The following is a 27,889-nucleotide window of genomic DNA, read 5'->3' on the forward strand; positions in this document are numbered from 1 at the left end:
CTTTCCTTCCTGGCTCTGAAAGCGTTAACCCCGGACCCCAGCCCCACTCCCCCGCTCCCGCCCAAGGTTCCTAAAAAAGAAAGGTGCAAAGTTTGGTCCAGATAGGGAATGAATGATCAAAGCCAAGCCGATACTTCCTGTTGCCGGGACACTATATATAACGTGATGAGCGCACGGGCTGCAGAGACGCACCGGAGCGCTCACCCCGCCGCCGCCGCCTCCGAGCGCCTGAGGTTTCCCGGGGACCACAATGAACAAGTTGCTGTGCTGCGCGCTCGTGGTAAGTCCCTGGTCCGGGGACGCGGGCACCGGTGCCCCGGGCGCCGGGGGGGGGGGGGCTTCTCGCCTCCCGGTCTCCCGACCTCCCTGAGGACTGATGGGGAAAAAGCTCGACTTGCTTCCTCTCCCGGGACAGATCTGGGGTCAGGTTGGAACAGGAGACCTCTTTCAAACTGATTGTGCTTCTCCTAGGGTGTCCCTTTACACTGGAAAGTTCCTGCTGGGTTTATGGAGAAGAGACGAGCTCTGGACCGTTTTTACTGGAATGAGTTTTATCCATTCTATTCATTGTCTTTCTTCATCTCAGATGGTTCATACCATCTTTGCTTAGCTAACCTGAGCGTCATTATCATCACCATCATTATTATTATTATCATTAGCAATAAAGTGGTCTCTTAGAATCAAGATAAGTTGGGAGATGTCAGTCTGCTTAAAACTACTGTAATTAGAATGAAGTTTGGATGCAGTGAATATGATATATCATTAGGCTCATTCCCCGCTTAAGCAAATGCTACGGGAAATTCTGAATAAGTGGCACCAGAGAAAGGATCGCACATGCACACACATTCTTTACTGTGCAGTTTAACATTTTACTAACTTTTTATTATCAAAATGGGATATTTCAGTTCTCAATTTGAATGTAATGTGGAAAATACTGGTGAGATAATGTTAATTAGGTTCTAAAATATGTTGAAATGATTGAAGTTCAGCACTAAATAGAACTAAAAGTTATTTTACACATGCAATTTGGAAAAGAAGGAAACTCTGTAACTTTTAGCTTCTTTTTTTGTTTTTAATTTGGATTTTGACCAATCAAATTAATGAGATTTGTATGTAGATTATTCTGTGACCAATGGCTTATTTCCTTTATGTCACGAGAGTGTGGAATGCATTGAGACATGAATCAGACATTCATGAAAGGATAGGAAAATCCATATTTAAGCCACATATGTGTTTTGGAAGTTGTTGCAGTAACTGCATGAATATCAATGTCCAACCCACAAAGAGTGAATGGAAGGCTAGGAAGTCTTCCAATTAGTTCCTGGGATACACAAACATAAATAAGTAAATAAATAGCAAAGTCACTAAAGAAAAGGTAGATTAACAGTAGTCCACACTTAAGTATGCTAATCTTATGCACCACTACATATAATACCTATATGTGTATGTGTGTATGTATATATGTATATTATATAAAATAACTTCACTAATATGGATAGTATGGAGAGCTTTTTAAAAAGTGAAGCTTTATTAAAACAGAACACATATAGAGAATTGCACAAATCATAAGTGTCTGAGTTTCTCAAAGTGAACAGTTGTGAGCCAGCACCCAGATCAAGCAACACCACATTACCAGCACCCTAGAAGCTTCCTGGGCTTTCTCCCTGTCACCACTATGGCTGTGGCCAGAGGAATCAATATTCTGACTTCTAATGCCAGAGATGAGTTTTGCTTATATTTGAACTTTATATAAATGAACTTTATGTACTTTACTGCATCTGTTTGCTTTCACTTAAGGTTCTACTGTGAGATCGTCTCCAGTGTTGGATGTACAAAAGCTCATCCATTTTCATTGCTGTGTAGTATTCCATTGTGTGGCTACACCACAAGTGACTTAATCATTCTAGTTTTTGGCTAGTATAAATAATTCTGCTATTAAAATGGGTACCCTTTTATTCTTCCTAGCCTTTTATATGCTGTCAAAGATTTAATTCATAATAAACATATTATCAGTAACTTTTAAATTTTAGAATTTCCATTAAATAATATATATACTTAATAATAAGTGTTTCAAAATAATAAGTAGACAAATGTTTTGATATCTGGTCTGTATATGGATGAAGATATATATTTAGATAATACAGCATCTACTAATTGTAGATGATACAGCATTATCAGAAAAGAAACCTTTTATTGTGTCTTGAACACAGTAAATACTTTAAATAGGAATGATTTCCCTTTCCCTTTCTGTAGTTTCTGAGATTGACTTTATTTTATAAATAATTGAAAAAAGATACTTTGTACTTACACATGAAGAGTCCAAATGCCCTTCTGTAAACACCAAGATGTAGTTCTAAGAACTGGAAGCATTACAGCTATTTAGTCCTTTGTACCAGGCATGCCACTAGGCACTAGGGACAGAATGGAAAACATGGACACGATTTCTATCCGCATGGACCACATAGCCTAATGGGGAAAGCAGATATTGGACGTATAATAAGAATAACAAAAGGAGAAGTACTAGGTGACTGGGGAACATAAAAGATCTTGCCTTCCAGGACCTCATAAAGAAAGTTGTTGTGCAGTGGTTATGAGTTTGGTTACTTTGGATCAAAATTCAAATACCAGTACCATAAAAGATTGTGTGGCAATTTACATCTCTCTTGAGTTTTAGTTTTCTATAAAGTAGAGATAATAATATGCACACATGCAAGATAACCACATAAAGTTCCTGTTCCATATTAACACTAGCTTCTAGCCTTATGCTCACAGATAACTGTAGGACGCTCTAGATCCAAGTGAATTATGTAAACAAAGTGCTGACGAAGCTCATAGGAGGGAGAGATGGCCACCAACTATTACCTTGAAGGAGCAATAGAATGTTTCACTGTTGGAGATAAAATCAAGGCATCCTGAATGTAAGAAGTGGAAGAAGGTAAAATTGTGAGGCAAAGTTACAATTCTAGATTATTTTTGTGAGAGCAGAGGATATGCCTGTAAGCAAGCACTGAGGGGGTGTGGTCATTAGGACTAATGCCATAGTCATGGGCTTTCTGGAATGCTCACTGATGTAGCTAATTAGAGACCTACTCTGCAAGATGAGGTGGTCACATCACCAAGTCATTTCTTTCATGGTTGCTCAAGGAGACTCCCTAGACTGGGAACATCCCGGTCTAGGCCTAGATTTTAACTGGTGGCTGAAACGTCCCATCATGGAGCTCTAAAACCATCCATTGGCCTTCTCAAAGCTAAGCTCTGAATTAATGTGAGACACCAGGGTTTGGGGTTGGGGGGGCGGGGTGAAGCACTGGGGGGCGGGGTGAAGCACTGGGGGGCAGTAAATGTTTTTTCTCCGGACAACTGCCTGATGTATCGGTCCTCCTTTTGTTGTTGTTGTTTTGGTTTCCTTCCCCTTCCCCCGTGGTTGAGTATATCTGTCTAGCCTTTTTGTTTGTTTGTTTAAGAGAATGATAACTCTGAAGTTTTGGGGAGAATCTAACATATACTCAGTCCACAACAGTCCTGAACCTCTGTCCCTAGCAACCTTTCTGGCCTCTATCACCCATGAACCGTCAGCACAATTCCTAATTTCAATCTGGTCTTTAATTTTACTTCTTAGGTTAAAACCACAGTTGTCAAATTCCACTGGCCAGGGAAGAAGGCTTTCTGTGCCAGATGTTTTATCCACTTAGTTCTAGAAGGAGAGCTATGGCAGTGTCTATCAAAGGGGCGCTAAGCACACACTCAAATATTCTTGCTCTCCTATCCACTAACTTGCCAGCTGGGTTTTGCTCTAAGCAACTCTCAGCCACCCCCCCACCCCCGCCTGCATGTTCCCTTTTTGTGAAAGCTTTCTGTGAAAAGCATTATTTCCTTTTGCATCTCGTTGACCAGCAGTATTTCCTTTAGCCTGAGTTTCTCCTCTGCAGCCCCAAAAAAGAGGACTGGAAAGTATATTTCAGAGAAAGAGTAATTTCATAAAAAATTATGTTTGCATTATTCAACGCCTTGCCTAATGATGCTTGGCTACCCCTGATGTTGTTACTACGGAGCACATTATCTGTGTACTTGAGTGTCTTACCCTATAGAGCAGTAGTTCTCCATCAGATCAGACTTCTTCCATACACTTATTAAAAAAACCCTTTGTAACAACACCCTTGCTCTCCTGAAATGAAACTTAGAGCACATCTATTTTACCTACATACAGAATTTTAAAAAATCAATATACTGGCATAACTATACTATAAAGGAGAAATAAAAAGAAAGTAATTTATAATAAAATAAGCTTCACTAGAAGACTCAGTGAAGTAATGTTATATTAGCATCTTTACGTAGAATTGCCATGAACAGACTAGGAGGAACAAAGACGGGAGCACATGTGTCACTTTGGTGTTCAAAACCATGATCAGTCCTGGCTTTGGTGCTGTGATTTTTTGAATGGAGAACAAATCTCGCTAAAGTTTTTTTTTTTTTTTTTAATGATATTCTTGTCTGCTTACATTCTTTTTATGTATGTATGTATGTATGTATGTATGTATGTATGGCTGTGTTGGGTCTTCGTTTCTGTGCGAGGGCTTTCTCTAGTTGTGGCAAGCGGGGGCCACTCTTCATCGCGGTGCGTGGGCCTCTCACTATCGCGGCCTCTCGTTGCCGCGCACAGGCTCCAGACGCGCAGGCTCAGTAATTGTGGCTCACGGGCCGAGTTGCTCCGCGGCATGTGGGATCTTCCCAGACCAGGGCTCGAACCCGCGTTCTCTGCATTGGCAGGCAGATTCTCAACCACTGCGCCACCAGGGAAGCCCCTCGCTAAAGTTTTAAACAAAGTAAAGTACAACCCTCTATCAAATTTTATGTTGTTAAATTCCTAGAAAATTCAATACGTATAAAAATCATGCAAAAACCACTTTATATGTATATACATATGTATACGTGTTTGTGTATATATATATTTATATATATTTACATATGTGTATATATGTGCGTGTATATATGTGTGTGTGTGTGTGTGTGTATAAATATATAAAATGGAGTTTGAATCCAGGCTCATATAATGATAAATAGGTTTTTTTTTTTTTTTAACTTAGATCACTTATATCAGTCAATAGGACATTTGGAAGTATGTGGGACATGGGATTATTCTTGATCATTGGGGACATTTAGCAGCACATAGAAACTGTGACAATAGAAATCACCCACAAATTTCCAGAACTTCTAGGGGATAGTACTACACCTGTGGTAAACAAAATATGAGCTCTTTGCAAACATAAATTTTCATCTGATTCATATTTACAGCCCCCAGGTCTGCACAGTGCCTGACACTAAATGTGTGTTTGCTGAGTCAAAGGAGCTATGGTGAGATTTGCTGGGGTGTTTGTATAACCTACCAGCAATTTCCATGGATATCCCAACAGAATGTAGCTTACTGTCAGAGATCTAACATTTTAATGTTAGCTTTGATCTATTTCAAAATATAAATATAACACCCTACCCACCTGACCAGTATTTTAAATATTCTTTTGTCCATTTCTACTATGAAGATACATACCAATACCGTCGTGGAGGTCCATTCTTAAGAGAGCAACAAAAATGAACCAGATTTATACGTATACCCTTGCAGGTGCTACCTAACCTCAGCTGAATCCCCTTTTTGATCTTCCCATTAAGTGTTCATTCTTGGTTTGATAAATTTGATACATTCGTAAAATATCCCAATGGAGATGTCAAATAGGCATTTGGGTTCAAAAAAGTTCAGAGCACAGGGGAAGCCTGCACTTGAGATAAGAAAATCTGGGTCATGAGCATAGAATGGGTTTTTTGTTTGTTTGTTTGTTTTTTCTGTTTGTTTGTTTTTATGCCATAGGGAAGGATATTTCACAGGGCACGAGAGGAAAGGAGGAAGCAGCTCCAGAGTACATTTCTGATATTGATAGTCAGGTAAACAAAATGCAAATATGAACAGTAATAGCAGCCATGTTTAGAAAAGAAAACAAAAATCAAAATAAAACTTAGCAACCCACAAGAGCAGGAACTAGTCAATCAGAAATCCTAGCAACATCTGTAAACTATCTATGCAAGAAGAAAGAGTGAGGTATAGCCAACTTGAAATACACACGGTATTTTTATGTGACATGTAATTAGTTTTTGGAACTCACTACCACAGAATATTTATTTTGGGGTAACTAGCATAGAAAGTCTAAAAAAAGAATTCTTTTAGACAGTTGTAGGGATAAGAATAGTGTTACAACACATTAGGTAAGAAGCTGTGTGGTACCCGCTCCCTCTCACTTTTACCTGGCCTTGCTAAATGAATGTTCCAAAGGCCAGAACAGTCTACAGACACACTAAAATGGTTTCTCTCAACTACAAGGTGACATAACTTTCCAGGTGCTTGGGTAGGTTTTTTTTTTTTCACCCTAATTTCTCAGAAGCACCTGAATCAGCCAGACCATAAATGGATAGAGGATGCGGGAGGAAATGAAAGGTCATTTCTGAAGGTCATACTTCCAAAAAAGTAGTGTGCTCCAAAAAGCCCTGATTTATTACTTTCTTACTGGGATTTAAAAAAAATCCATCTCTTTAGTATTATAGTTTTAATACTGTGAAAACATTGTTTAATTTCCTTGAAGCATCTTCTTTAAAACTGAAAACTACTGCCTTAGGATTTTCACTACAATTTAGTCTGCACCTTGGAAGCATTTTCTATAAGAGCCTCTTAAATAATCAACTTTAAAGTAGGAAAATCTGTGTCAAGATGAATTTAGATTTAAAACAAGATAGTAATTCATCTAAGCTTTGTGACCACCTTTAGTAAATTCAGTTTTCTTCTCTGGTCTTTGATCCCCAAATCTCCCTTGCCATGTAATGGTACTTTCTTGTTCAAAAAAACTATTTTATTCTTAGAAAATATGGATATCAAGACCTCATTCTTTAGAAAGCCCCTCTCCACCATCAGCTGGCATCACCACCAACACCAACACAAGTAATTTAGGAATTCATTTGTGGGGTGTAATGACAGTAAGAGCTCTACAACAGCAGACAAGAAGCAAGGGATCCTATTTCTCAGTTTTGCCTTAGACTCTGAGGTCCAGTCAGTGACTTCACTTCTCTGAGTCTTACTTTGTTCATCTCTAAAATAGGGGTGTTGGACCAGGTGATGTGTGGAAGGTCTGCTTTAGTTTTAAGCCTTTGTCATTAAAAAATGAATCAAAAATTTTTAGTATATACTAGCTAATATTCCAGACATACAAAAATCAAATGGACTTAGTTATCTATGAAAAAAGTATACTAAAGAAATTTTTTAAAAAAATCTATTTTGCTGCAATTGTCAAAGTTTCTTCTGCCCAATTGGTTTCATTTATAAGAAATTCTGTTTAAGTCAATGAGATCACGAGAGGAAGCAGCTTTTGAAATGTCGCCTGCTTTTAAGTAGCAAGACTTCTGGGCTTTAGGATCACAGATTACTCTTTTAAACCAAAAACTATTTTTTCATTCTGAAACAAGTCCTTTTTGTCTTCAGCGAGCATAGAAGCCATTAATGTGTGTATTTTCATATCCCATATAGTTAGAAGCCAGGTCCAAGACATACCCTCAGGATTTACTAAAGCGGTATAATTATGGTCACCAGCAATCTCCTTAAGACTCCTTTTGAGCAGAGTTTTCAATTTGTATTCACAAGGAAGTACTTGACAACTGCATTCTGCTCTTTGGAATAAGTGTCAAACGTTCAGGTGAAATAAGCGTGATAATGGGTGGGTTGGCATGACCATTAAATACTGCATTGGAACTCTACATGGGCTGTTAGACACATCCCTCCGCTCCCACACTGTTTCCTGTCTCTTCTAACACCCAGTAAAAAGGAAAAAAATCAACTAGATTGTACTAAAATAAAGGTCAACTAGAAAGTGCAAGTGATGGTTATTGAACAATGATGTAGTCGTTAGTGCGGTCTGTAAACATTTTCCATTCTCCTCCCTTCCAGAAACATGGTAAGATTGTACTTCTTAGTTTTCTCTGGGGAGGAAGGGGGTAGGGGTGTGAATAGTTCTGGCAATGACTTGTGAGTGTAAATGATAGAAGTCACTTCCACATAGGAGCACTTATATGACCCCCAACATTTTTTTCTCTTTCCCTCTTTCACAGCAAACCAACCATGTTCCAGATACTAATTTCTATATCATCCTAGGTCCTGGACAGAGGGCAATGCTAACAGCCTTCATTTTCCCAAAAATCCTCTAATGCGGAGATTGGTATCTATTTTACAGGCCAGGAAACTGAGGTTCAGAGAAGTTAAGTAATTTTCCCTAAGGTGACCTGGCTGAGAAGTTTTTTCTGTCCTGTAGGAGCTTACATCTAGCAGCTGAGTCCAGTGAAAAATACCCATAAAGCAGAGCAAAGCTCTTGGGTTCCTTCAACCAGAGTTCTCTTCTCTGCTGGGGTTAAGAATGTCCTGGGATGCGGCTCAGCGTCATATCCTTGGTCAAAGTGATTGCAATGTATTTTTTCATCCTTTTTTCAGCTCCTCCTTCAGCTGGAGGGGGTCACCATGTTTCTGTCTTTGTTTTTTCTGTTGAAATTAAATGTCCTGGTCTCCTTACTGGACTTGAATTCTAAGTCCAAACCCATTAGGGCATAGAGCATGAGGCAAACACTTTATATTTTAGCTCCTTATTAGAAAAGTGCAATCCTAGGGAAGCAAGAGCGGGCGAAAGAAGAGTAAGCAAAAAAGGAAGGAAGGCAACTTCAAGGGGGTGCATCACTGAGAAGCCGCTGCTTAGTATAAAGTGCAACTGATTGCTCAGTCTCACAAGACCATCTTCCAGAGAGGCTGTGTGAACTGCTGCATTCCAGGACAGAAGAGAGAGAAGAATTTATTCACAGGGATAAATGATAGATAGATAGATAGATAGATAGATAGATAGATAGATAGATAGATAGATAGATGACAGATAGATAGGGGATGGGATGGCATGGATGGATGTATGGACGGATAGACAAAATATAGATCTTACTGAATTTTACATTGTGTCATAGGTGATCATTTATATGCCCATCTCCTTCGTAATACTGCAGGTTTCCAGGGGGAATAGTCAATTGTTAAAGGCTTAGGTTCAGACAAGATTGGATTTGAATCCCAGCTCAGATGTGTACTAGCTCTGTGACTTTTGACAAGTCACTCAACTTCTCTGAGACTGTTTCTTCATCTATAAAATGGGGTTAATACTATTACCTCAGAGGTGGTTGGAGGGGATGGATGACAATAGCATGGGAAGAAAGGGCTCAGTATAGAGCCTACTATGTAATGATGTTATAATATACTAATTATTATTCAGCATATCACCCAGGGCTTCCAGTTTGATGTTTTGCATGTTGTAGGCACAAGATAAATGTCTACATGTTTAAATCACATCCTGTTTTATTCCATTTCCATTTCTAGTTTCTATTCCATTTCATAACCGCCATGGCTGTTTTTTTCTAACTTTCTCTCACCAGCTGCCCTTGACCATATATTGATTGGGCTTCAATCTAGATCATTAGCAACCAGACTGACTCACAGGATGATGTAAGCAACGTATTATCTTTGAGGAAAGGTAGATATAAAATGGAATTTAAAAATTGATGTTCAAAAATATCAACATACTGAAATGTATTGCCCATTCTGAGCTCAAAATGCCAGGGACTGTAGCCAGAAAACTGAACTAGTGATATCACCCTTGTGCTTGTCAAGTGGGTCTGAATGGACATAATTATAAGGAAAATTGCAACCAGCCCTGCTGTTGAGTTGAAATTTTCAGAATTGATGCTATATCTCAAATCTGGTGATTAATAGAAGTCCAAGAGAAGAAATATTAAGATCTGAGATCCAAAATGTGGGAGATTTCTACACATCTCCCTCAGGAAGTTTGAAGTGTTTACCTGCATTACAAGTTCTTTTGTCTTAGGGAGTCTCTCATTTATTTGTTAATCTATCAAATGTTAATTATCTGTAAAACTCCTCTGAAGCAGCACAAGCCTCATAAGCAAATCTGTTCTGACAATTCTGGTTGATTCCAAACATAAACAAGGTACTGCTAATTAATTTAAAAAGCCTCCAAACAACTAAAGGAAACTTCTTGAAGGGAACCAAAAAAAACGCATTTAAAGTTAAGTTTTACCTGGAGACAGTTCTTCAGCCCCAAGGGAAGCGAAAGAGTGTAAAATTTGGCCCAGTGATTCATCTAATAAATCATAATTGCTTGTGTTTCCTTTCTCCTGTTTACCTAGCAAAAGCTGTTGGCAGCAAATCAGTTCCTAGTAGATGAACAGATTTAACGCATTTGCTCTACATCCTTACCTAGAGACCTAATCCTGGCTATTGTGGAAATTATTAAGCAGTGGTAGACCCTCAGGTGGGGAACTGGCAGCAGGAGATAAACCTCTCAAATAAGCTACCCGCTTTTTTACACATTTACCTTTAAAATAGAAGCTAAATACAAATGGAACAGTACATGCAAGATGTCAAGCAAAATGAAAGATGCTTAAAAAAATTTTCCTTTAAGCAAATTCTGTCATCACTCTCATTTTACAGACGAGAAAACTGCAGATTTTGTGCTTGTCCTTGAAAATTTATCCTTTACATGGAGGCTATTTATCTGTGTCTGTAGAATCACCAGTAATCCTAATTACACATAGTAGGTACTCAATATCTATTGAATTGAATAAAATTAAAATAGATATATTGAATACTTGCTATGTATAAGCACCATGCTAAGCATTTAAGGTGTATGGAAACAAATCCTTTTCTATCTGAGCCCTCTAAGCAAATCTGTGGAACTGCCTTGAAATATTTTACTTAGACCAAGCAAGTGATACAAGTTGGGAAGATACTGAAACTGATTTTAAAAACAAGTCAGAGATGCTTTTCCTGGAGATGATTAAGAATAGGATAGATAATCGACTTATGGCATATTTTAGGTGTGTTACTCCCTACTGAACAAGAAACTTCAAAATGTCTCCTAAAATGAGTCTGATTCAAAATGTCCCCCATTTCCCACCTCTTATGTAATTAGCATATGTAATAATGACTCAGTCTTGTCTGGAATCTTATTCTTTACCAAGTTTATTTGTGTCCCTTTACTAATTTTAAAACAATTGTATAGGGATAGATAAAATAAGGATTATTCTCATTTTAGAGGTAAGATAACGGCCAAGGGTTATTAAGCTGGTGGTCGAACTGAGCTTGGAACCCTGGTATGCAGGTTTCCAGCTAAAAGCGCTCCTGTTAATTCACATCAATCTAATGGATCTAAAAGCTGTATGCTTTTTAGATATTATTATACATTATCCATCTAGCATTCTTCTTGAAACTTTCTGTGATATCCCTACTTTTTTTTCCCTCCTCTTTTTCATCCCATCTTGCAAATGTTTGTAGGTTCCAAAGGTTAACATTTTAATCTTTTTTTGCTTAAGTACAATATCCTTGGGTAATGCCATCCTATTCTCTGTTTCTAGAGCCATTCATGTGTTCATAACCCTGAAATCTGTGTCTTCAGCTGCGTTTCTATCCTGAATACCCAATACATGTAGTTAAGTGTCTACTCGACATCATCACTTGAGTCTCATAGTTGGAAGATCCAAAACTAAATTCCTTGTCTTCCTCCATAACTGTTTCCTCCTCCTGCTGTTGGTAATTAACGGCAACACCACATATCTAGTAGTCAGAATTCATGGGCATGTTCTCTATTTGCTCTTTCTAGTACCTCCCTCCCCATGCAATCAGCTAATATATCATACCTATAAGACTATAGAAAGTCAAGTAAACTAACCTTCATAGGAAAAGAGGTTTTTTTTTTTTAAAAAAAAATAAGCTTTATAGTTTATACTACAAGAGATCTTTAGGAAACTCACCATGATATATATCCTGAATGTTTCCTTTCTTGGCTAAGATGAACTGTAAAATACTATGGTTTCCAAACTGACCAGAAGTTTAGCTAACTCTGGATAGTCCTCAAATAGTTTTCTGCGGCAAAGATCATGACGAGGGATCACAAAAGGAACTCCCAAACCAAGTAGTTATTTCAAGCTTTGTGTGGGCTCCTTTTAATGAATTTTCCATAAACGGAAACCCACTGGGTCACTCATGGTTCTGCATACCAGAGAGAGCAAGCCCAGTGGTATGCGACTGGCTGCATTGCATCATGCAAAAATAAATTTGCTGGAGGAAGTGTATTCTTGTATCCTTTAAGGAGAAGCACATACTGGTAGCCTGCTGTAGTGAAATCACTTGTCATCTAAGAAATTTCCATCTCAGTAACTTTGGACAAGAGCTAGTCTTAGCACAAAGAAAGAAAAATCATCATCAGTTCATCTAGACTTTGGGAAGGCTTTGGTTGATCTTCTCACTTTCGTGATCTCCTAACACTATGCTCTCGAATCTGAATGAAAAGTTAGCATTTTAGGGCTTACTTTTGGACTATGCATGAAGGCTACAGCATAAGTTAGAGCATTTAGTAAATGTTAAAGGATTCGGCCAAACAATAGTATTCTACAGCACGTGCTCTGGGTTTTAATTCTGCCTCTACTAATTAACTGTGACCTGGGATGGTTGGTCATTCTAAGACTCATTTTGTAGCTTGTGGAGACTTAATGATGATAATGGTAAAACATCATAAAGTAGGTACCAACCAATGTGTTATAAAGATTATTTTTTAGTTCACCGCCTGGCACAGAGATTTAATGTGTGTTTGTTAGAATGGAATAGACAAAACAGAATTCTACCTTCATATTGCCCATTTTTCTTTCTACTACCATATAACTCCTAAATATGGGGAATTTTTTAGAAATTTTATGTTTGGGACTAAGAGTTATGTGATTAATTGAAAGATCAGTTAAAGCATTTAATAATAAAAATTACATACCTATATCTTAAATATTTTATTTTGACTTAAAACATTTAAATAAACATTCATTCACCTGTATTTTGAGATACAGTCAAGGCCTTTCTTAGAATCTGTGTTGGCTACCTGGAGTGCCATGCTGTCTTTCTTACAAAACCCTTATCTAAAATGTGTTGCCCATCCATTTCAGTTTTGGAACTTAAAGACATTTTTGAAATAAATTGATTACATAATCCTTCTGGATGTTTTCCCCATTTTGTTTTTGCAGTTGACTCAGCTACCTCAAATTCTATGGTAGGGTTTTGTTGTTGTTGTTTTGTTTTTCCATGCCTCATCTTTATCAAGTCATCCCCCAAGCATTCAATTTACTTTTCATAGAAAAATAATTTTTTCACGCCCATGTTTACTGGTTTACATAATATCTGAGTCTCCTAACTATAGTTACAACTACAGCATATACAGACACATACATACAATGAGCATCAACAGAGTCAGCGGCAAACATACAACTGACTTTTTTTTAAGAGAGCAAATGGGAGTTGGAACGCTAAAGGAGAAGGCATGGCTAAGAATTCAGCGTGCTGGGGCAGCCCTTGGTTTTACAGAGGGAATGGAAGGCATGGGTGAATCTGAGAACTGGAGGTTGATAAGAGAGTTCTGCAGTATAGGCATACCTTGGAGATATTGTGGGTTCGATTCCAGACCACCACAATCAAAGGAATATCACAATAAAGCACATCACATGAATCTTTTGGTTTCTCAGTGCATATAAAAGTTATGTTTACACTATACTGTAGCCTATTAAGTGTGCAATGGCATTATGTCTACAAAACAATGTATATACCCTAATTGAAAAGTACTTTATTGTCAAAAAATGCTGTCATCTGAGCCTTCAGTAGGTCGTAATCTTTTTGCAATAATAACATTAAAGATCACTGATCACAGGGAAGTCCCTGGCGGTCCAGTGGTTAAGACTCTGTGCTTGCACTGCAGGGGCACGAGTTCCATCCCTGGTTGGGGAACTACGATCTCACATGCCACGTGGCACGGCCAGGGGAAAAAGAAAAAGATCACTGATCACAGATCACCACAGCAAATAGAATGATAATGAAAAAGTTTGAAACATTGCAAGCATTACCAAAATGTGACACAGAGACACAAAGTGAGCAAATGCTGTTGGAAAAATGGCGCCAATGGACGTTCAACACAGGGTTGCCACAAACGTTCAGTTGTAAAAAACGCATATATTGTGCTGTGAAGCACAGTAAATCAAAGCACAGTAAAGCAAAATATTGTCAAAAGGGGTTTTACAAATAAAAGAGTGGAACAAGAAGTAGGAGGGGGGTTAGAGCAAAACATTTGTTTCCAAGTTCACTGGCTACTTAAACTCTGTCAATATTACAGTGATAGAAAGAAAAATGGTAGAGCCAGAAAATGCTTTAGAGAACAACTAATTCAGCCCACCCATCACCTTCACCCACGACCATCACCTGCTAATATTTGATAGATGAGGAAAGATGGTTGGGTTTGAAAGAGAACATTCTTTAACACAGTCCAACATAAAAGAAAAATGGAAGGTGAGGAGAGGGACAAAGCTACTACAGATGGAGCCTGAACTGTCCTTTCAAGAAAAGAGACACGGGGGGCTTCAGGAAGGATTCCTGGACTGGTGGGAAACACTAGATTAGAGGACTTTTGGATTCCCTTCAAGGATTAGGGGTCTACACGAGAGGATGGATGGATAGGGAATGGGGAGAGGAAGAAAGAAAAAATGGAGAGAAAATTCCATTTAATTTTTCTCTAAAAATCAAGCATAACCCAAAACAGACTGGTCTCTTTTACAGACAGCACTTTATGCTTCTGCAGAGACACCTATGTACGTGTCCTAGCTTTTGCAGAAATTCATCAGTGGTTATGTTATGCACTTCACAGAAAAATTTATTTTTGAACTCTTCTTAGACTTCAAATATTATCAGCTGGCAAAGGAGATAGAGCCAGTGTTAAGAGGCTCTGTCCTCCTTTGGCTTCTTCTTCATTGCTTTTCTAGGAAAGGCAGAAGAAAGTGAGAGAGAGGACTGAGATGAAGAGCTTTGTTAATTTTGCCCATCCTCTGTCCAGTAACTGGTTCCAGAAATTCGGTGCAGGAATTGGGGCTAACCAGATAGGGAGACTCAGTATCCAATTTTGGCCACGCAGAGTTCTGTCTTTTTACCAAAGTGGAAAATTTTCAAATAAAACACAGAGGCCCAATGGAACTTGCTGAAAACAAGTCTGCAGTTCCTTACGGCTTTCCGATTTTTAAAAAATATATACGATCATTCCATGCGGTAGCCGAGGAGAAATGACCTTCACCGTTATAATGGCTCTCTAATCCTTAAGTCAACCTGATTTATTTGTTTTTTCTCTGTGGATTCGTTTCACCTAAGCTTCCCTGTATTTTGAAGAGATGGCAACTAATTTCCTAAGCATGGTTTCAGGAAACCAACAGTGTCATGTCCAACTGCCTAGAAAAATACAAGTGGCATCAGTGTTCTCGGGCAGGTCTTGCACTTGTGTGGTTGCTTGTAGTGAGCAACACAAGCACCATCTGTGCGGTTTTCCCATCTCACCCTCATCACTTCTTGGTGAGAGAGAAAAGGGTCAGCCGATGAGTAAATGAGCCATGTTGGTGTGAGAAAGGGGGGGTGATGGGAAGTCAGGCGGGGGTAAGTCTCAGGAGTGCTAGCCCTACCAGGATGGGGCTCACTCAGCAGCAGCAAGCAAGACAAAGGCGTCCCTATGCACCTCTGAGCTGAGCTTCTTGAGGGAACAGAACCCTCAAAAGTGGCTTTTCAGGAAATTGAAAGTGACCATCAAGAGAAAAAAAGCATTTTTCATTGCTTTCCTGTGTCTTTGCGAGTTGCATCAGGAAAACTTCATTCCCTAGTGTTGAATATTTTAGAAATATTGGAGCCAAACCCACACAGGGGCCTTGAAAAATATAGCATAATATGATTCGAATGACCAAGAAGCAACAAAGTCAGTTCATCTTGCTTCATTTCCTTCAAAACATTGATCGTTATCTGCAGTTATTTATTCCTTTACTTCTACGGTCTCTGCCTCCTCACTAGACTGTGAGCAGTTTGAAGAGCATCTTTGTTTTGTGTGCCACCACATGCTAAGATCTTCCGCAGTGCCTGGTACACAGTAGATGCTCAATAGATATGTGCTGAATGAACCGTTTCCACCTATTTCCAAAAAATCCATACCAAACCAGAGCTTGCACTCGTTACCGGTCCACTTCTCTCTCCTAATGTTGACCCAGTTTATCTGAGCCAATAGAAAACCCCAGGGAAATTCAAGAACGTACTTTTCCCCAAAACTCTCGGGTCATGAGAGCATCCTGAAAATACCACCGAAGCAGCCCCGGTTTTGCACTGTATTCTACTTTTTGCTGGTTAGGAGTCCCTTACATCACAGCACTCTGAAAATTCCTCTCAGTTAAAAAGTCCATGGCCCTACGTGAAATATTTTATTCTTTCAATCTGGTTTATCAGCTCATATTAGGTCCAGACATCCCTGACCCTTGTCATGTCCCAATAAGAAGTGAATAGAATTACTTATTAAAATGCCCAAATGCTTATGAAAAAGGCCTTTCTTTACCTTTGTTATTCCTCTTTCAAAAGGGAGTGCTGTTTCCCTTGCTTGGCACACTTTTTCCAGGTCAATGGGTTTCTGTGAGATTTCCTGAGTTCTGCAAAGAAGAGAGTTTGGAAAAAATTATTGTGTTTGGCCTGCCACCTTCCCAAAGCCTGAAAACAGTCAGTGTTGATCCCTGTACCAAAAACAAACAATAAAACCCAAACAAACCACCCCTACGCACAAACAACACTTTTTCTTCTAATTAGTGTGAAGAACTACTTCAGTGTTCCCTTGAAGACCTTCTGAGATCTAGACTACAAGATAGAATACCCATTTGGAGCTGCCTTCCCAAGCAGCACTCTTGCCTGCAAAATCTTCTTTCTCCTATGCACACAGCTCTTCGGCCATTATGGATGGAAACCTCTGAAACCCTGCCTGCTGCATGAAGTTTTTCCCAATTAACCTTAAGAGAGGTAGTCATTTAATTTTCTAGACATCATTCACCTATGAGATTCAAGACTGCACCATATGATGTTATGGAGGAAATATGTCTTAAAATTCTAGGAATTTTCCAGTAGATTACCAGCTGCACAGAGACAAAGATCATATCTTTTTTCTTTTTTTTTTTTTGGCTGCATTGGATCTTCGTTGCGGTGTGCAGGCTTCTCATCGCAGTGGCTTCTCTTGTTGTGGAGCACGGGCTCTAGGCCCACGGGCTTCAGTAGTTGGGGCTCACGGGCTTAATTGCTCCGTGGCACGTGGGATCTTCCCAGACCAGGGATCGGACCCATGTCCCCTGCGTTGGCAGGCGAATTCTTAACCACTGCGCCTCCAGGGAAGTCCCAAGATCGTATCTTACTCACCAGCATATTTCTGGTATATTTCTGGTAGGCATGCAGTATATATCTGTTGCATGAGTGAATGAATGATCGGAATGACTGTAATCACCAACTGTTTACTTTACCATATGTTTGGAATCATTACATCTTAGAACGGGAAAACTAAAAGAAAAATATCGTCTCGTCCTAAATATGCTACTGTGACCACCCCATTTAAAGTTTGTAATCTCTCCACCTTCCCCTCCATATTTCCAATCTTTTTTACTTGATCATTTTTTACAACACTTATTTTCTCATGTATAATTTATGTGTAATTTGTTATTTATTTTCTTACTCCCCCAGTTGGATGGTAAACTCCATAAGACAGAGTTTATTGACTATTTTATTCACTACTGTATCCCAATTGCCCAGAACAGAGCCTGGGACATAACTATCATCAAGTGAATAAATTATATTTATTGCGTATGGGCTCCACACATGGGAATCACCGCAGTAGATCTTTAAATCCCCAGCCCCAACTTCACATCTGTGGAACCAGAATGTTTAGGGATATAAATCTCAGGAATCTACATGTTATCAAGGTGTCTACGTGATTCTGGTATAGCTGTTCTGAGAACCACTAGTTCACCCAACTCACTAATCTAGCGATAAGCCTGAAGCCCAGGGAGGTAAAGTGTCAATCAGGGCACATGGGTTATTTAGCGGTGCATCTAAGTGTAATCATTTCTGTTCTGATGAGCTTTCCACTCCAGCCATCTATGAGCTAGATTTACTTAATATGTTTTGCTGCTACTGCCATCTTGGTCTTTGAGATTAAGCTACTTAGAGGCAAGAATTATGGCTTCTGAACTCACTTTCTGTGGTTGTAGCTCAGTAGGCAGGAAGGGCATGAGGCTTCAGGTATTAAAGGACTCTTTGAGGTTAATGATGCTTTTGCACAGAAGGGCCACCCCATTTCCATGCTAACATGCCACGATTTCCCTTTCTTCTTCTAGTTCCTGGACATCTCCATTAAATGGACCACCCAGGAAACCCTTCCTCCAAAGTACCTTCATTATGACCCTGAAACCTCTCGTCAGCTGATGTGTGATAAATGTCCTCCTGGCACCTCCCTAAAACAGCACTGCACAGCAAGGCGGAAGACCCTGTGTGCCCCTTGTCCTGACCACTACTACACAGACAGCTGGCACACCAGCGACGAGTGTCTGTACTGCAGCCCAGTGTGCAAGGAACTGCAGTACGTCAAGCAGGAGTGCAATCGCACCCATAACCGCGTGTGCGAATGCGAGGAGGGGCGCTACCTGGAGCTGGAGTTCTGCTTGAAACATAGGAGCTGTCCCTCTGGATTTGGAGTGCTACACACTGGTATGCATCCGCTTCCAACATGTGGCCAAATTCATTAGCATCATACAAAGTCAGGTAGTAGGGAAAGGTTAAGGGAACACGTTTGTCCTGGTGACATTGCAGGACAGCAAATTGCAAAGGTAATGGAACCTGCTAGGTATGTACTATGTGTCTGGATGGCTGCCAAAGAACCATTCCTCAGAGGAACACTTTGCCACTAAGGGGCAATTTAGTTACAAATCTCAAATGCAGCAAATCACTCTCTAATGAGATGCATGATTGATTGCTCTTTCTTAAAGGGACACACTCTGAGTTGCACTGTATATAGCTGAGCTATACCTCTGTGTTTCACTTCAGCATGGAGAGCTGCAAACTGCAGTGCTTTCTGACAAACATCAAAAATGTTAATTGATACCAAGAGAGTAATTATGCTGATATTAATGAGGCTCTGGCATGCTAACAATGGGTAGTTATAATTAATTATGTAAGAAATGAGAATGGCTAGGGGAAATGCAGTTCATTATTAAAAATGAAGCTAGTTCTTCCTTTGGCATGGCAGTTGAGTGTCTGGGAGGATAAAGATGGTAGCAGCATTCTTCAATGAGCTTATTCTTTATCTTAGACAAAGCAGACTGTCAAGCCAAGAGTAAGTACTTGTCTACAAACAAAGTACTTTCTCTTTTTGCATTTTGCATAGCATAGGTTAAGGCCAGTGTGCACTGAAGTTTTTAAAGTTGCAAATCCACTTTTTTTTTTTGTTTTTTGCTACATTCACGAAGCTTCGGTATAGTCTGCATGCTCTCCTGGCCTGGGAAAATTAAGACTATTCACTACTTTCCTGGAGGAAGCAGTAATAGGTACAGGTTCCAATTACACAGTCTGAAGCAGTGTTTCTCAGCCTCAGCTCTACTAACGTTTGGGGGCTGGATAATTCTTTTTGTGGGCAGCTGTCTGGCACATTGTAGAGTGTTTAGCAGTATCCCTGGTCTTTAGCCACTAGATGCTAATAGCACTCTTCCTCCAGTTGTGACAACCAAAAATGTCCCAGACGTTGCCAAATGTCCCCTGGATGGCAAAATCACCCCTGGTTGACAGTCAACCAGGTTGACTGGTTGGTTTTGAGGATGCTAATTATTCGTAACTATTTTGACTTTCAGAAGTTGTAATATAGAGTCTAAATTATTATAAACATTTTAGGTTTAAAGGCCTACAAAGGAAACATATTCAAAAATTGAACTACTAAGTTTCGTAAGTTGCGAATTTTATAAAATTAATCACAGAAGGTGCAAATTGCATGACAGTTCCTTAAAATGCCTCTAGTATGAGTATCTGAGGAATAAATTGGTGACACTTCTTAGCTTTTGTTGGATGATACTTTGGGACTCAAAAGCTAAGCCAAGATGTAGAGGAGGAAGCCCATCCAACAGAAACAGATCCATTTAATTCAATTCAGTAATTTATATATGTAGGAAAATTAATTAAGCAGGGGCTATGCAGCTTGGAAACTAGAAAGTTTTGAAAAATAATGGAAGTAGTAAGGAGTTTTCTCACATAAGCATGAAAATTTGTTTGTAGAACGAAGTAAGCAGGCAGCCAGAAGACTTAGTACAAAGGTACACATTTATTCATTTACTCACTGCTCCCTCCCTAGAAACCTACAAAGGAGTTCCTCATGGAAAATACGAGGTTTCCAGTCCAAAGACAAGGCAAGATTCTGTAGTGTTATTCTAAAAAGTATTTAATAATCATTCTTTGTTGTTGTTGTTTTGAAGCCAGATTGTCTTCTCCTCTCCATATTTTACAGCTGACCCTTGAAAACATGGGTTTGAACTACGCAGGTCCACTTGTATGCACATTTTTTTTCAATAGTAAATACTACAGTACGACACGATCCCAGGTGCTTGAATCTGTGAGTGCAGAACCCCGACTACAGCGGGCTGACTATAAAGTTATAATGGGATTTTCGACTGTGCAGACTGTTGGTGCCCCTAACCCACCATTGTTCAAGGATCAACTGTACATCATCCTGTTAGTCCTGTAATTCTTATGTAATTGCTTATGGCTAGCATGGTGAATTCTCCACTGAAAAGCAAAACTCCTCTTGCCATTCTATTTCACATTTTGCCTGCCAGATTGTACTTTGTATGTTTCTGTTGATATTAATAAGGCAAAATCATTTACTTAGATGCATACATCTTTTTATAAGAAGTTCTATCAATCATAAAAGAGGGGAGTCGTTTTCAGAAAGGTCATTACATAAAGCCTCCAAATACATTAAGAAACTTTCCTTCTATAATTCCTGGATTCCTCTTGGTAAAGAACTTTAAAGCCTAAATTACCTGAAAGAATGTCTTGTACCTATGACTTTCTCATTGGGACACATGAGAACACCCAAGCCATCAACATGTATGTGAAGAATGACAAGATTCTTCTTTGTGAAGTTGGCAAAGGGAGACTTGGATCCAGATGTCCAAGACCATTTATCCCCAGAATATTAGCAATGAAAGAATACCATGGAATCTCTGTCCAAATACTTCTGCTTACGATACTGTAGAATTTGGTATCAAGTTGGATCCCATTTAAGGAGAGGAGTGTAGCAAGAAAGTACTTTAAAAAATAGACTTCTTTTTAAGGTGGTTCCTAAGATGATGTCACTGCAACCCTGGAAATGGCATTTAACATATGAAGGTTTCATGCATGGTTCCCCCTTCTCTTTTTTTTCTGCCAACCGTCTGTCATTTCTATTGGTCAATGCGTCATCAATCCCTTTAGAAAAGAAAGAAGCCAGAGTTGAAACTAAAACTGATCCATTGTGCTCTTTTCTTCTGGTTTTGGTAAAGGATACAATGAGATGGGAGGCTGAAAATTTTAATAAATGAAATTTATTAACTTTCTGTAGCTTTCATTTGTCCCTTTAGTATTTGGTATCTTGCGTCAGCCAGAATTGGCCTGTAAAAGTTACATTTGAATATTAAAGTCTAAATCTGTTCAACTAGCTTACACTAGATGGAGGTATTTTCATATGCAAGTACACTGCAGTGTATGATCTACCCAGGCATAGAGTCAAGGGTTTGAAGATATTTATTTTTAATAGCATCTTTAGTTGTTGACTGGTTCAAGTTTTCCTGCTAATGATTTCCCCAAATTTATCAAGTATCTTTCCACCATGAAATAAAATGCCCTTACAGTCACCCTTTCCTGAATTTTAACGACTGTGCTCTTTTCAGACTCAACAGTTTAAGCAAATGGTATATCATCTTCCATTTACTATGTAACTGCAGGCTTACGCTTTTGAGTCTACGGTCAACTTTATTGCCACCTTCAAAAGTTTATTATAATGTTGTAAATTTTTACTTCTCAAGGTTAGCATACTTATGAGTTGCTTCACAATTAGGATTCAGGAAAGAAGGAACTTCAGTAGGAACTGATTGGAATTTAATGATGCAGCATTCCCTGGGTACTGATTTCAAAGAATGATATTACAGCAGCTACACAGCAGTTATCTTCATGATTTCCCAGTAATAATTGTGTGGAGAATATGGTTGACGAAAAGATCTTACTGACAGTTTAGCACAGGCAGGACTAATTGAACATCATACCCTTCTTTTCTTTCCTCCCCAATTTTGTGCTTGTAGGTAACAACAAGACATATTTGTGTTTGTATTACAAGTAGGGGAGACTGCCTAAGGGGCTAACTCTAGAAGTTTTGTTCTGTCTCATGAAGTGAAAAATGAAAATGCCTCAAGTTCTGTGCAATATAATAGTAGCAGTAAAAATCAAGTGAAAAGTCTTATCCAAACTCTGTTAAGATGGTATCTGCTGCGAAAGTATTTGAGAAGAATGTGCTAAATGGCTTGGTATTTTCTGTAGGAACCCCAGAGCGAAATACAGTTTGCAAAAGATGTCCAGATGGGTTCTTCTCCAATGAGACGTCATCTAAAGCACCCTGTAGAAAGCACACAAATTGCAGTGCATTTGGGCTCCTTCTAACCCAGAAAGGAAATGCAACGCATGACAATATATGTTCTGGAAACAGTGAATCGACTCACAAATGTGGAATAGGTAATTATGTTTCAAAATATCAGTCTTTGTACCACCTCTGAGTTGAATACAAGACCCTCCGGCCCTTCTTAGTCAAACTTATATTTTCCCTTTCTTGAATTTTAACCAACTAAGGCTATTCCCTGTGCATCATCGCTAAAGCCACAACTCAAAATCTTTCAAAAAGTTCCCATCTTCTCACAATCATGCTCCAAACCCTGGCTTTCACACTTGAATCAAATGTTACCCACGGAGAACGGGGTGGTGTAAAGATTTTGTTTAAGGCTCGATGATCAGAGTCCAAATTGCAGAATTTTTTAAGCTATGCATTTTTATCACTTTTAAGAATACCTGTATTATTAACCAAAGTATAAATTGGCAACAAAGAAGCATAGTGACATACATAGATGACAAATTAGAAATGCAATACTGGCTTTGTTACCTGTGGTATTACTGCATCTGTTGCATGGAAGTTCTAAGTTCCTGTACTTGTCTTAAACTCTTTATTCAGGAAAGGTCAGTAGCTCCAAGCTCAAGTTACCTGAATGTACCTCATGTTGGTGATGGCACTAATCAGGTTGCTGTCCTCACCTTGCCACTCCTACCACCACACTAACCTCAGACCTTCTACCAAGGACTCATCACACCAAGGAGGATTGACCTTTTAGCATTTAATCAGCTTGACTCTCCCCAAACATCTTTTTGTGCAACATAGAAGTATATAAAACATAGGAATGTGGGTTGGGAGATTGAAGATTCAAATCCAGTTCCAACATTCTTTCACTGTGTTGTAAAAATCTTAGATAAGTCATTCAGCTTTTCTGCTTTCTTATTAAATAATGGAACGAGGGAAGGGATAGTAAGAAGGGTAACCTCTAACATTCTCTTTAATTCATTTATAATTTTATTTCTATCATTCTTTGAGCACTTACTATATGCCAGACATTTTTGCTATATGGGCTTTAATCTTTATAAAAATACTGTAAAGTTTGTTCAAGTTAATGTATGAACTTGAATGGCAGAGTCAGGATTCAAACCCAGACCTAATGAATCCAAAATCAACTATTAATCCCTGGGATATACCAACCCTACCCAGACACTCAGGCCATTGCACTTCTTTTCTAAATGACATGTTTTTGTGTTTGATTATTTTCCCACTTAATGTACGCTTATACATCGGTATCCATCCTTGTTCCCAAAGGTAAACTATGTGTCTGTGTGTGTGCAGAAAATAATACACTATTTCAGATTACTTTTCAAGCTCCCTTAAAGACAGTGATTTGACATTGATCGTGAAGTAACCTGTAGACACCAGCTAAACCTTTAACAAAATATTTCATAGTTATATTAAAATATGTTAATGTATATATTAACATATATATACACATTATGCTATATATATAGAATTTTTGCTGTAATTTATTTATAGCAATAATACATTCTTATTAGATGTTTGTTAAACTCTCCCCCCACAAAATGCCCTAAAAGAACATTAAAAAGGACATAAACCCAGTTGGACTGGTGATCTGCCACTAAGACCAGGCAACAGAAGATTGATTTTATTCAAACTTCTCATTTTAGCATGCAATATCCTGGAAAACTCAACTGTGTTGGTTTTTATTATTACTATTATTATTATTATTATTTTTGTCCCTTAGATGTCCAAGAATCCAATTATTGAGTAAATCTTCTTGGTTTTCCCACCTTCCTTTAGACATGACCCTGTGTGAGGAGGCATTCTTTAGGTTTGCTGTTCCCACAAAGCTTACCCCGAACTGGCTCAGTGTCCTGGTAGACAATTTGCCTGGCACCAAAGTGAATGCAGAGAGCATAGAGAGGATAAAACGACGACACAGCTCACGAGAACAGACTTTCCAGCTGCTGAAGTTATGGAAGCATCAAAACAAAGACCAAGATATGGTCAAGAAGATCATCCAAGGTATGGTAACCTGAAATAAACAACTCGATCAGAAATCAGAACACCTGTTTATCATACAACAGAAACAAGACTATGTACCTGTTTAGTTGTGTGGATGATGTTTCCCTTTGGGAATGATTGTTGGACTGAAAACGTATTCATCAAGTGATAGTGGATACACTATTCCTAGAGCAGTCATGTGAGGCTTTATTCTCACCTCCTCTACTCCCCAATTTCTTTTTCAAGTGTCTCTCTAAAGGGAGAGATAATACATTTCAAATGCAGGACTAGACCTCAGGAAATCTGACTCTGGATCCCCTTAGCAGTTTCAGGAGCATCCCTTCTGGCCTATCTAGAAGTTCTTTAACCACTTTAGATCTTACTTTGCATTTCTACCAAGAAACTATGTTGTATTTATGTGGTAATTCTCTCCAGAGAGCCTCTAAGTGTCTTACAGGTATCCTCTCATTAATCCTCACAACACAGCCTATTTTATTTTATTTTTATTTTTTAAAATTTATTTACTTATTTATCTATTTTATACATATTAGTGTATACATGTCAATCCCCATCTCCCAATTCATCCCACCACCACCACCCGCCACTTTCCCCCCTTGGTGTCCATACGTTTGTTCTCTGCATCTGAACACAGCCTATTTTAAGATTACCATTTTAATAGCATATGTCGTGAGGATTGATGAGATAAGGTCTGCAAAGTGTTTGCGCTTCTTGGAGAAAAGGGCTAGTTAAAACCAAGTACTCTCATGTTTTAGAGTTTTATAAAGAATCTCCTTTAGAAACTGTGTGTGTGTGTGTGTGTGTGTGTGTGTGTGTGTGTGTGTGTGTGTGTGTGTGTGTGTATTACTATGGGAGAGAATTGGAGGGGAAAAGGAAGTAAGTTTCATCCAGTGTGGACCATAAGCTTTAGGATACACAGTAGAAAAAGTTCTGACTTTAATTAGCATTGGGAGGACATGGCAGAAAAAATGAGGGAGCGTTTTCATAATGCAGACAGTGTCAAGGAGAAAGCCATTCTGCTCTTCACATGTAGTTAAATGACTGAGGAGTCCTACGCAACCTTAAAGCCTCAAACATCTGAAACTGAGGCAACAGATCTTAGGCGACTAACAGTTTTAACAGTTGAATGGTTTCACTTGTGCAAAGAGTAAACTTGTCTTCTGTTTTTGGCAAACAAAATTTATTCTTTGAAAGTATAATCAGCCCTGAAGCAAAAAGAGAGGGAAGGAGAGAATCAGAGACTGTTAGAATTGGAAGGGACCGAATTTCCTATTTTATAAATGAGGACATTTCAGCCCAGAAAGATGAAGAGACTTGCCTTTGGGCCCACAGATAATAAATGACTCATGTCATCAATAGAAACGTTATTTACTCCCTCTTATGTTTATGTCCTAGCTCATTACTGAAATATTCTCCAGGCCATGTGTATCCTACTGTTCTTTGGCCTCATATTATTGGGTTTTCACGGCTCCTCCTTTGTGTTGATGATCTCCTGGTGCTATTTATTAAAGACCGTTTGAAGGACCTTCTTCAAATAGCACATATATTGGGTATCAGTTAATGAAAGTTTGTATTATAAAATAGCTAACTTTGTGTTTTTCCTAAAAGGTTACACTTTTAATTTCTCCAAATTTTCTTAGAAAATGGTGTGTCTGTAGTTTCCCACTGTTATTTTCCAAATTTGGGCTTTTCACAAAGCTGTGTTGGATGCCTAGAATATAGGAAAGCATATTATCCTAGTGTAACACAAAATAATATTTAACTCAATTCTCAGAAATAACTAGCATTACTTAAGTCCTCCCCAAAAGGAAAGGAGGAGGTTATCCTTAAAGTTATGAAATTCTGGGGAACCTCCTTTTGCCTCAGGGTACTTTTACGGTGGCTTTAGGTGGATTACGTGAATGTCTCTGGGCTTTTGCTTTATGCAGATATCGAACTCTGTGAAAAGAGCGTGCAGAGGCACATTGGGCACATGAACCTCACCTTCGAGCAGCTTCGAAGGCTGATGGAAAGCTTGCCGGGGAAGAAAGTGACGACAGAAGACATTGAGAAAACAATGAAGACGTGCAAATCAAGTGATCAAATCCTGAAGCTTCTCAGCCTCTGGAGAATAAAAAATGATGACCAAGACACCCGCAAGGGCCTGATGCATGCCCTAAAGCACTTGAAGACATACCACTTCCCCAAAACTGTCACTCAGAGTCTGAAGAAGACCATCAGGTTCCTTCACAGTTTCACCATGTACAGATTATATCAGAAGCTATTTTTAGAAATGATAGGGAACCAGGTCCAATCATTAAAGATAAGCTGCTTATAACCGGAAATGGTCATTGAGCTGTTTCCTCACCAGGGACCAGATCCAATAAATGAGTAAACTGTTTCTCAGGCGCTTGAGGAGGGTACAATGATTTCTTTCTCATCACCAAGGACTAGATTTGGCCACAGGGCCTGAAAAGAAACTATGGTGCGGAGAAAGAACTCACATCTCTCCCCAAAGTTTAATAAACCCCAAATAATTTATCCAACTAACAGATTTGGTCCAGTATCTACTGACTATATTTTTCCTTGTTACTGCTTGCAGTAATTCAACTGGAAATAAACTAGACTCCATTGTGCCTTACTAAACATGGGAATGTCTAACTTAAATAGCTTTGAGAATTCAGCTGTACTAGAGGCTTTTATTAGAAAGCCATTTTTTTTCTGTAAAATTTACTAATATATCTGTAACACTATTATAGTATTTGCTATTTATATTCATTCAGATATAAGGTCTGTACATATTACCATCCTGAAGGGAAACTGTGTAAGACTTAATTTTAGAAAGAAAAAAATATATATTCTGTTTATTATTATGACAAATGAAAGAGATAAAATATATTTTTTAACAGAACATTTGTAACATTTCCTAATAGGTACTGCCATTCTTCCTGTGTAGAGTATTTTTGTAATATACTTTTACCTGTGTAAACTGAATTATCATTTTATAGAAAATGCATTATTTAGTCAATTGTTTAATGTTGGAAAGTGTATGAAATATAAATTATCTGAATATTAGATGCTCTGAGAAACTGAATGTACCTTATTTAAAAGATTTTATGTTTTTACTATATAAACAACATCATTAAAGTTTTCAAATTATTTTTCATCGCTCTTCCTCTTGCTTTTATGTGAACGGGACATGAATGGGTCTGAGCTTTCACAATTTTCCCTTTCTTTTATCATCAGGACCATCTGGG

General features: G+C 38.7%; 2 protein-coding genes across 6 annotated transcripts in view; one reads left to right on the forward strand and one right to left on the reverse strand.

The window, feature by feature from the left end:
- The window catches only part of COLEC10 (collectin subfamily member 10), a 237,312-nt gene extending 212,689 nt beyond the window's left edge, over positions 1-24,623 (reverse strand). For all 5 annotated transcript variants that reach the window (XM_028168180.2, XM_028168181.2, XM_057532458.1 and 2 more), the window contains exons 1-2: positions 24,487-24,623; positions 16,515-16,605 (exon numbers count right to left, since the gene is read on the reverse strand). The gene's annotated coding sequence lies outside the window, so the exon portion shown is untranslated. The remainder of the gene's footprint in view (positions 1-16,514; positions 16,606-24,486) is intronic.
- TNFRSF11B (TNF receptor superfamily member 11b) lies at positions 25-27,803 on the forward strand. Its single transcript, XM_007188813.2, has 5 exons — positions 25-280; positions 18,328-18,697; positions 22,547-22,738; positions 24,432-24,656; positions 26,582-27,803. Exons 1-5 carry the CDS (start codon positions 251-253, stop codon positions 26,968-26,970), a joined length of 1,206 nt encoding a protein of 401 aa, XP_007188875.2. The 5' UTR covers positions 25-250; the 3' UTR covers positions 26,971-27,803.
- The last annotated feature ends 86 nt before the right edge of the window (positions 27,804-27,889 follow it).

This window comes from Balaenoptera acutorostrata, chromosome 17 (assembly GCF_949987535.1).
Source record: "Balaenoptera acutorostrata chromosome 17, mBalAcu1.1, whole genome shotgun sequence".
In the NCBI taxonomy this organism is placed as follows: domain Eukaryota; kingdom Metazoa; phylum Chordata; class Mammalia; order Artiodactyla; family Balaenopteridae; genus Balaenoptera; species Balaenoptera acutorostrata.

Coding starts and splice junctions, on each gene's coding strand:
- TNFRSF11B (XM_007188813.2), top strand. CDS start 251: ATGAACAAGTTGCTGTGCTGCGCGCTCGTG. Junction 22,739..24,431: donor GACTCACAAATGTGGAATAG/GTAATTATGTTT, acceptor ACCTTCCTTTAG/ACATGACCCTGTGTGAGGAG. Junction 24,657..26,581: donor GGTCAAGAAGATCATCCAAG/GTATGGTAACCT, acceptor TGCTTTATGCAG/ATATCGAACTCTGTGAAAAG.